This window comes from Oncorhynchus tshawytscha, unplaced genomic scaffold, assembly GCF_018296145.1.
Source record: "Oncorhynchus tshawytscha isolate Ot180627B unplaced genomic scaffold, Otsh_v2.0 Un_contig_3521_pilon_pilon, whole genome shotgun sequence".
In the NCBI taxonomy this organism is placed as follows: domain Eukaryota; kingdom Metazoa; phylum Chordata; class Actinopteri; order Salmoniformes; family Salmonidae; genus Oncorhynchus; species Oncorhynchus tshawytscha.
The window spans coordinates 135001-145765 of NW_024609370.1; the positions used below are offsets into that span (position 1 = coordinate 135001).

The following is a 10765-nucleotide window of genomic DNA, read 5'->3' on the forward strand; positions in this document are numbered from 1 at the left end:
ACGCCTGGGCATGCTCCTGGTGAGGTGGCGGATGGTCTCCTGAGGGATCTCCTCACAGACCTGGACTAAAGCATCCGCCAACTCCTGGACAGTCTGTGGTGCAACGTGGCGTTGGTGGATGGAGCGAGACATGATGTCCCAGATGTGCTCAATTGGATTCAGGTCTGGGGAACGGGCGGGCCAGTCCATAGCATCAATGCCTTCCTCTTGCAGGAACTGCTGACACACTCCAGCCACATGAGGTCTAGCATTGTCTTGCATGAGGAGGAACCCAGGGCCAACCGCACCAGCATATGGTCTCACAAGGGGTCTGAGGATCTCATCTCGGTGCCTAATGGCAGTCAGGCTACCTCTGGCGAGCACATGGAGGGCGGTGCGGCCCCCCAAAGATCATTCTCTAAGTACTAGACCTCAGTCTGGTAATGAATGATCATTCTCTAAGTACTAGACCTCAGTCTGGTAATGAATGATCATTCTCTAAGTACTAGACCTCAGTCTGGTAATGAATGATTTGGCAGTTGAGCAAGTAGCTAGAATAAACTCTTCCACTCGGCTCAAACTGGTTGAATCAATGATCATTTCAATGTATTTGTGACGTGACATCGAGGTGGAAAATACATTTGGGATTTTAACCTTGAAACAGAGAACAAATGAATCATCATGAATAAGGAACCATGGAAATGAGTCCAAATGAACCCTATTTAATCTAAATGTTTGTCAGATGGTTTGCAGCATGGATCAGATGAGATGGAGGCCGTTACCACTGAAAACTAAATACACAACAACACACAACAACACACAACAACACACAACAACACACAACAACACACAACAACACACAGCAACACACAGCAACACACAACAACACACAACAACACACAACAACACACAACAACACACAACAACACACAACAACACACACAGAAACACACACATAGGGAAACACACACAGAGAAACAACACACACGAAACACTTTTTTTTTTTTTTATCCCATTGAGGTTGAAAAAAAGAGTTGGGAACCACTACACAACAACACACAGCAACACACAACAACACACAACAACACACAACAACACACAAAACACACACAGCAACACACAACAACACACAACAACACACACAACAGAAACACACACAAGAGACACACACAACACACACAACAGAGAGAAACACACACACACACATAGAGACACACACACAGAGAGAAACACACAGAGAGAAACACACACATAGAGACACACACAGACAGACAGAAACACACACAGAGAAACACACACAGAGAAACACACACACAGAGAAACACACAGACAGACAGGGAGAGAAACACACACAGAGAAACACACACAGACAGACAGAGAGAAACACACACACACAGACAGACAGAGAGAAACACACAACACACACATAGAGACACACACACACAGACAGAGAGAGAAACACAACACACACACACAGACAGACAGGGTAAAACACACACAGATGAGGACATGAGAAACTTGTGTGTGTGCCTCAGTGTAAATGTGTGTGTGTGTGTGTGTGTGTGTGTGTGTGTGTGTGTGTGTGTGTGTGTGTGTGTGTGTGTGTTGTGTGTGAAACACACAGTGTGTGTGTCAGCATTTTGACAGAGGAGAGGAAAGCAACTCGTGCTTTAGATTTGTCCTTGACAACCTCCACTCCCCTTCCCACCTCCCCTCTTCTCTTATCCTCTGATGGTCTTTATTAGGGGGACAGGGGAGGATGAGAGAATGTCTGGGATGGAGGGTAAGATGGGGTAGCTAAAAGCAATGAAGGGTGAGAGCTGATGACCAGACAACAGAGATCTTTCTCTCTTTCCCTTTCTCTCTTCTCCTCTCTCTCTCTCTCTTTCTCTCTCAGACAGAGAGAAACCCTCCCCTTTCTCTCTCTCACTCTCTCCCTTTCTCTCTCACTCTCACCCCCTTTCTCTCTCTTTCTCTCTCCCCCTTTCTCTCTCTCTCTCTCTCCCCCTTCTCTCTCTCTCTCTCTCCCCTTTCTCTCTCTTTCTCTCTCCCCCTTTCTCTCTCTCTCTCTCCCCCTTTCTCTCTTTCTCTCTCCCCCTTTCTCTTTCTCTTTCCCCCTCTCTCTCTCTCTCTCTGTCTCTCTCTCTCTCTCCCCCATTTCTCTCTTTCTCTCTCCCCTTTCTCTCTCTCTCTCCCTCCATTTCTCTCCCTCTCTCCCCCATTTCTCTCTTTCTCTCTAGATTTCTCTCCCTCTCTCTCCCCCATTTCTCTCCCCTCTCTCCCCATTTCTCCCCTCTCTCCTCTCTCTCTCCCCCTTTCTCTCTCTCTGTCTCTCTCTGTGTTTGAAAGCACTAGATGTATTAATGTATATATAGACTGCATGGTCACTATGGGGAAGCTCTAGCAGGGCAGAAATTTGAGCTGAACTGACTTGTTGGAAAAGGTGACATCCTATGACGGCGCCACGTTGAAAGTCACGGAGCTCTTCAATGAAGCCATTCTACTGACAATGTTTGTCTATGGAGATTGCATGACTGTGTGTTCGATGTTATACACCTATATACACATGAAGGGGTGTACACATATATATAGTGTAGTTAGTCCACATACTGCTGGCCATGTAGTGTATCTGTTTCTCTCTCTGTTCATTGATGTTTCTCTGGCGATGGCTCTCCTGCTGTTACCAGGATAGCCAATGTCAGATGCCATAGCAACCAGGGCAGAGAGAGGCAGAGAGGAAGAGCGAGGCAGAGCTCGAGGCAGAGAGAGGCAGAGCGAGGCAGGGAGAGGCAGAGAGAGACAGAGAGAGACAGGGAGAGGCAGGAGAGACAGGGAGAGGCAGAGAGAGACAGGGAGAGGCAGAGAGAGACAGGGAGAGGCAGAGAGAGACAGGGAGAGGCAGAGAGAGACCCCCATTTCAGAGAGGAGGCAGAGAGAGGCCCCAGAGAGACAGGGAGAGACAGGGAAGAGTCAGGAGAGGCAGGGAGAGGCAGGGAGAGGCAGAGAGAGACTCTCTGAGGCAGAGAGAGCACTAGATGTAGGGAAGGCAGAGAGAGACAGGGAGGGCAGAGAGAGGCAGGAGAGACAGGGAGACTTGCAGAGAGAGACAGGGAGAGAGAGACAGGGAGGCAGGGAGAAGAGAGAGACAGAGAGAGGCAGAGAGAGGCAGAGAGAGGCAGAGAGAGGCTCTTCAATGAGAGCCAGGGAGAGACAGGGAGAGGCATGTTTGTCTAGGGAGAGGCAGAGACAGTGTGAGGCGATGAGGCAGAGAGACCTGTAGAGGCAGAGAGAGGCAGAGAGAGACAGAGAGAGGCAGTGAGTTAGGCAGAGACAGACAGGCTGAGGCAGAGAGAGGCAGAGTTTCTCAGGAGTTCATTGAGAGGCTCTGGAGACATGGAGAGGCAGGAGAGACAGCAGAGACAGGGAGAGGCAATGGCAGATGCCATAGACAGGGAGAGGCAGAGGCAGAGAGGCAGAGAGGAGAGAGGACAGAGAGAGACAGGGAGAGGCAGGAGAGGCAGAGAGAGACAGGGAGAGGCAGAGAGAGACAGGGAGAGGCAGAGAGAGACAGGGAGAGGCAGAGAGAGACAGGAGAGGGAGAGACAGGGAGAGGCAGAGAGGCAGACAGAGGCAGAGAGAGACAGGGAGAGACAGGGAGAGGCAGAGAGACAGGGAGAGGCAGAGAGAGACAGGGAGAGGCAGAGAGAGGCAGAGAGAGACAGGGAGAGGCAGAGAGACAGGCAGAGAGAGCAGAGAGAGACAGGAGAGGCAGAGAGAGACAGAGAGAGACAGGGAGAGGCAGGGAGAGGCAGAGAGAGACAGGAGGACAGGGAGAGGCAGAGAGAGACAGGGAGAGGCAGAGAGAGACAGAGAGGCAGAGAGAGACAGGGAGAGGCAGAGAGAGACAGGGAGAGGCAGAGAGAGGCAGAGCGAGGCAGAGAGAGGCAGAGAGGCAGAGAGAGGCAGAGAGAGGCAGAGAGAGAGCAGGGAGAGGCAGAGAGAGGCAGAGAGACAGGGAGAGGCAGAGAGAGGCAGAGAGAGAGGCAGAGAGAGACAGGGAGAGGCAGGGGAGAGGCAGAGAGAGACAGAGAGAGACAGGGAGATTGAGTCAGTGAGAGGCAGAGAGAGGCAGAGCGAGGCAGTAAACAGAGAGATCAGAAGTCCATTTCTGTCTGAGGTTTGCTGTGACAAACTGTGTTAAACAGATTATATCAGAAGTCCATTTCTGAGGACTACGGTCCAGGTTCTGTGTTGTGTTTGTCTGAGGACTACGGTCCAGGTTCTGTGTTGTGTTTGTCTGAGGACTACGGTCCAGGTTCTGTGTTGTGTTTGTCTGAGGTCCAGGTTCTGTGTTGTGTTTGTCTGAGGTCCAGGTTCTGTGTTGTGTTTGTAGTGTCTGAGGAGTTCAGTCATGTCTCTCAGAGCAGCGAGGACAGATTGTCATATTCCCAGACTTTAAGCCTATTAGGGGGAGGGGGTGATGGGGGTACCCATTGGCTGGGGCGGAGGGGATGGAGCTGTACCCCTGGGGTGGGGTAGGAGGGTTGGATGGGGATTAGCTACCTCTTAAAGTGGCACTAATGAGTCCAGTCTCCTTTTCACCTCATTTAATACCTACGATTTACTGAACAAAAGGCACCTCTCCATAGGTGGTCCAGGTTTGTCATAGATAGATAGATAGATAGATAGATAGATAGATAGATAGATAGATAGATAGATAGATAGATAGATAGATAGATAGATAGATAGATAGATAGACAGAGATAGACAGATAGATAGACAGAGATAGAGAGAGAGAGAGAGAGATAGAGAGAGAGAGAGAGAGAGAGAGAGAGAGAGACAGAGAGAGAGACAGACACAAAAAGAGAGCTGCCCTGCCCTAGGAAATGTGTTTACAGCAGACTGATCAGACAGTTTTGCCAGGAATGTGTTCTACAACAGACTAATCAGACAGGTGTGGAATGTGTTCTACAACAGACTAATCAGACAGGTGTGGAATGTGTTCTACAACAGACTAATCAGACAGGTGTGGAATGTGTTCTACAACAGACTAATCAGACAGGTGTGGAATGTGTTCTACAACAGACTAATCAGACAGGTGTGGAATGTGTTCTGGTATAACTGTGGAAATTACAGTGTCTTTATTTGTTTCTGTGTGTGTGTGTGTAGGTCCGTCGCGGGGCTGGTTCCAGCGCTCTAAGGTTCTCCAGGTACAGGCCTGTGTCAGGATGGTTCTAGAGTGGACTAGGAAGGCGGGGCTTAGTTACCTGGCAGATAAGTTCTTCAACAAGTTCAACAGCGCTGTCAGCATCCTGGCCACACCTCCTCAGCAGCTAACACAGGTAACGTCACACACCTGACCTCTAACCCTGTCAGCATCCTGGCCACACCTCCTCAGCAGCTAACACAGGTAACATCACACACCTGACCTCTGACCTCTAACCTTTTCTCACCTTAAAGGTCCAATGCAGCCATTTTTATATCCATATAAAATAATTCTGGGTAACAATGAAGTAGCTTACTGTGATTGGTCACAAATATTTATCTCTCTATATTCTGATGTATTTATCTCTCAATATATTCTGATATATGTATCTCTATATATTTATTTCTCTATATATTCTGATATATTTATCTCTCTATATATTCTGATATATGTATCTCTATATATTTATCTCTCTATATATTCTGATATATTTATCTCTCTATATATTCTGATATATTTATCTCTCTATATATTCTGATATATTTATCTCTATATATTCTGATATATTTATCTCTCTAAATATTCTGATATATTTATCTCTCTATATATTCTGATATATTTATCTCTCTATATATTCTGATATATTTATCTCTCTATATATTCTGATATATTTATCTCTCTATTTATTCTTATATATTTATCTCTCTATATATTCTGATATATTTATCTCTCTATATATTCTGATATATTTATCTCTCTATGTGTCTAGATGACTTGGAAGGTGCTGTGTGTGGACCACCCCAGTGTCTATATTTTCTGATATATTTATTTATATACTGTATGTCTTTATACACTGAACACAAATATAAATGCAACATGCAACAATTTAAAAGATTTTACAGAGTTACAGTTCATATAGGGAAATCAATCAATTGAAATAAATGTATTAGTCCCTAATCTATGGATTTCACATGACTGGGCAAGAGCGCAGCCATGGGTGGGCCTGGCAGGGCATTGGCCACCCACTGGCCAGGTCAGGCATGGAGCCAGGCCCACCCACTGGGAGCCAGGCCCACCCACTGGGGAGCCAGGCCCACCCACTGGGGAGCCAGGTCAGGCCACTGGAGAGCCAGACCCAGCCACTGGGGAGCCAGGCCCATCCACTGGGAGCCAGGCCCAGCCACTGGGAGCCAGGCCCATCCACTGGGGAGCCAGGCCCATCCACTGGGGAGCCAGGCCCACCCACTGGGGAGCCAGACCCAGCCACTGGGGAGCCAGGCCCATCCACTGGGAGCCAGGCCCACCCACTGGGGAGCCAGACCCACCCACTGGGGAGCCAGGCCCACCCACTGGGGAGCCAGACCCACCCACTAGGAGCCAGACCCACCCACTAAGGAGCCAGGCCCAGCTACTGGGAGCCAGACCCACCCACTAAGGAGCCAGGCCCAGCTACTGGGGAGCCAGACCCACCCACTAAGGAGCCAGACCCACCCACTAGGGAGCCAGACCCACCCACTAGGGAGCCAGACCCACCCACTAAGGAGCCAGGCCCAGCTACTGGGGAGCCAGACCCACCCACTAAGGAGCCAGGCCCAGCTACTGGGGGAGCCAGACCCACCCACTAAGGAGCCAGGCCCAGCTACTGGGGAGCCAGACCCACCCACTAAGGAGCCAGGCCCACCCACTAAGGAGCCAGGCCCAGCAAATCAGAAGTCGTTTTTACCCACAAAGGGTCTTTATTACAGACAGAAATACTCCTCAGCACACCCTTGTTCAGTATGTCTTTCTGTCTAGATGAGTTGGAAGGTGCTGTGTACAGACCACACCAGTCTGATGCCAGTCTATATATTCTGATATATTTATGTATATATTTCTAGATGAGTTGGAAGGTGCTGTGTGCAGACCACCCCAGTCTAAAGCTAGTCTATATATATTCTGATATATTTATTTATATATTTCTCTATATATTTCTAGATGAGTTGGAAGGGGCTGTGTGCAGACCACACCAGTCTGATGCCAGTCTATATATTCTGATATATTTATTTATATATTTAATTTCTCTATATATTTCTAGATGAGTTGGAAGGTGCTGTGTACAGACCACCCCAGTCTGATGCCAGTCTATATATTGTGATATATTTATATATATATTTCTAGATGAGTTGGAAGGTGTTGTGTGTGGACCACCCCAGTCTAAAGCTAGTCTATATATTCTGATATATTTATTTATATATTTCCCTATATATTTCTAGATGAGTTGGAAGGTGCTGTGTGCAGACCACCCCAGTCTGAAGCCCGTTCAGCTGCATGGCCTGTTGACTCAGTACCAGTTGACAGCTGAGATGGGGCCTGTTCCAATCTGGCAGCCCAGCAGTGAGGATGAGGCATACATATACAGGACAGGTACCTGCTGGGGGGGGGGTTAACATGTCTGTGTGGATTCTAAACCCTGGTCTGATGTGTCTGTGTGGATTCTAACCCCTGGTCTGATTCTAACCCTGTTGTGTCTGTGTGGATTCTAACCCCTGGTCTGTTGTGTCTGTGTGGGTTCTAACCCCTGCTGTGTCTGTGTGGATTCTAACCCCTGGTCTGATGTGTCTGTGTGGATTCTAACCCCTGGTCTGTTGTGTCTGTGTGGATTCTAACCCCTGGTCTGTTGTGTCTGTGTGGATTCTAACCCCTGGTCTAACCCCTGGTCTGTGTCTGTGTGGATTCTAACCCCTGTTGTGTCTGTGTGGATTCTAACCCTGGTCTGCTGTGTCTGTGTGGATTCTAACCCCTGTTGTGTCTGTGTGGATTCTAACCCCTGGTCTGTTGTGTCTGTGTGGATTCTAACCCCTGGTCTGTTGTGTCTGTGTGGATTCTAACCCCTGGTCTGCTGTGTCTGTGTGGATTTTAACCCCTGTTGTGTCTGTGTGGATTCTAACCCCTGGTCTGTTGTGTCTGTGTGGATTCTAACCCCTGGTCTGTTGTGTCTGTCTGTGGATTCTAACCCCTGGTCTGCTGTGTCTGTGTGGATTTTAACCCCTGTTGTGTCTGTGTGGATTCTAACCCCTGGTCTGTTTCTGTGTAGATTCTAACCCCTGGTCTGTCTGTGTGTATTCTAACCCTTGGTCTGTGTGTATTCTAACCCCTGGTCTGTTGTGTCTGTGTGGATTTTAACCCCTGTTGTGTCTGTGTGTATTCTAACCCCTGGTCTGTGTGTATTCTAACCCCTGGTCTGTGTGGATTCTAACCCCTGGTCTGTGTGTGTCTGTGTGTATTCTAACCCCTGGTCTGTGTGTGTCTGTGTGTATTCTAACCCCTGGTCTGTGTGTATTCTAACCCCTGGTCTGTGTGGTATTCTAACCCCTGGTCTGTGTGTATTCTAACCCCTGGTCTGTGTGTATTCTAACCCCTGTCTCTGTCTGTGTGTATTCTAACCCCTGGTTTGTCTCTGTCTGTGTGTATTCTAACCCCTGGTCTGTTTGTCTAACCCCTGGTCTGTGTGTATTCTAACCCCTGGTCTGTGTGTATTCTAACCCCTGGTCTGTGTGTATTCTAACCCCTGGTCTGTGTGTATTCTAACCCCTGGTCTGTGTGTGTCTGTGTGTATTCTAACCCCTGCTCTGTGTGTGTCTGTGCCCCTCCCCCAGTGGACCTTTTGGAGAGTTTCGAGAACCACCCCCCCATCGTCCTCCCCAGCGGGGGGTTCAGAGTGGACCTGGACAGTGACTGTCTAGAGGACAGCATCTATAGGCAGCTACTCTATGTCAAACACTTCCTCTGGGGGCTACGCACACACACCCACCCCACTGTCAACACACACACACACTCACACACACACCCCGCTGTCAACAGCACACACACTCACACACACCCCGCTGTCAACAGCACACACACTCACACACACCCCGCTGTCAACAGCACACACACTCACACACACCCCGCTGTCAACAGCACACACACTCACACACACCCCCGCTCAACAGTCAACAGCACACACACACACTCACACACACCCCGCTGTCAACAGCACACACACTCACACACACCCCGCTGTCAACAGCGCACACACTCACAATCACACCGCGGTTAACGGGACTGGAACGAGCACGAGCACCGGGACGAGTACCACCCCGCAGACTGGCAGGAAGCACAGGTAGGTCACGTGATGGACACACACACACACACACACACACTCACACTCACTCACACACACACTCACACTCACACACACACTCACTCACACACACACACTCACTCACACACACTCACACTCACACACACACACACACACTCACACACACACTCACACTCACACTCACACACACACACACACTCACACACACACTCACACTCACACTCCTTGCAGTAATCTGGGCCATGTGCCTCAGCAGCTGTGGTTCTTTAGCAGTTACCAGTAATCTGTTACATGAAATACCAAAGCCCTCTAAGGTATCCTCTCTCTCACACACACACACACACACACACACACACACACACACACACACACACACACACACACACACACACAAGGATGTGCACACAGACAATACTCCTACCCCCTCCAATAACTCTGCAAGAACTCAGACTCAGTCATCTACCCTGGAGGAGCCAAGTCCCAGACATGACAGCTACCCTGGAGGAGCCAAGTCCCAGACATGACATCTACCCTGGAGGAGCCAAGTCCCAGACATGACATCTACCCTGGAGGAGGAGCCAAGTCCCAGACATGACATCTACCCTGGAGGAGCCAAGTCCCAGACATGACATCTACCCTGGAGGAGCCAAGTCCCAGACATGACATCTACCCTGGAGGAGCCAAGTCCCAGACATGACATCTACCCTGGAGGAGCCAAGTCCCAGACATGACATCTACCCTGGAGGAGCCAAGTCCCAATGACATCTACCCTGGAGGAGCCAAGACATGACATCTACCCTGGAGGACATCTAGCCAAGTCCCAGACATGACATCTACCCTGGTCCCAGGACATCTACCCTGGAGGAGCCAAGTCCCAGACATGACATCTACCCTGACATCATGACATCTACCCTGGAGGAGCCAAGTCCCAGACATGACATCTACCCTGGAGGAGCCAAGTCCCAGACATGACATCTACCCTGGAGGAGGACATGCCAAGTCCCAGACATGACATCTACCCTGGAGGAGCCAAGTCCCAGTCCCAGACATGACATCTACCCTGGAGGAGCCAAGTCCCAAGTACCAAGTCCCCTGGAGGAGCCAAGTCCCAGACATGACATCTACCCTGGAGGAGCCAAGTCCCAGACATGACATCTACCCTGGAGGAGCCAAGTCCCAGACATGACATCTACCCCAAGACATGACATCTACCCCCAAGTCCCAGACATGACATCTACCCTGGAGGAGCCAAGTCCCAGACACAAGTCCCAGACATGACATCTACCCTGGAGGTGCCAAGTCCCAGACACAAGTCCCACACATGACATCTACCCTGGAGGAGCCAAGTCCCAGACATGACATCTACCCTGGAGGAGCCAAGTCCCAGAGATGACATCTACCCTGGAGGAGGAGCCAAGTCCCAGACATGACATCTACCCTGGAGGAGGAGCCAAGTC

General features: G+C 49.6%; 1 protein-coding gene across 1 annotated transcript in view; it reads left to right on the top strand.

The window, feature by feature from the left end:
* The window catches only part of LOC112238927 (ras-associating and dilute domain-containing protein), a 42287-nt gene extending 32489 nt beyond the window's left edge, over positions 1–9798 (top strand). Inside the window, 4 exon segments of the mRNA XM_042315028.1 lie at positions 5149–5321; positions 7438–7588; positions 8821–8981; positions 9751–9798. Of these exon segments, the coding sequence (XP_042170962.1) occupies positions 5149–5321; positions 7438–7588; positions 8821–8981; positions 9751–9798 (533 nt within the window).
* Positions 9799–10765: the final 967 nt, after the last annotated feature.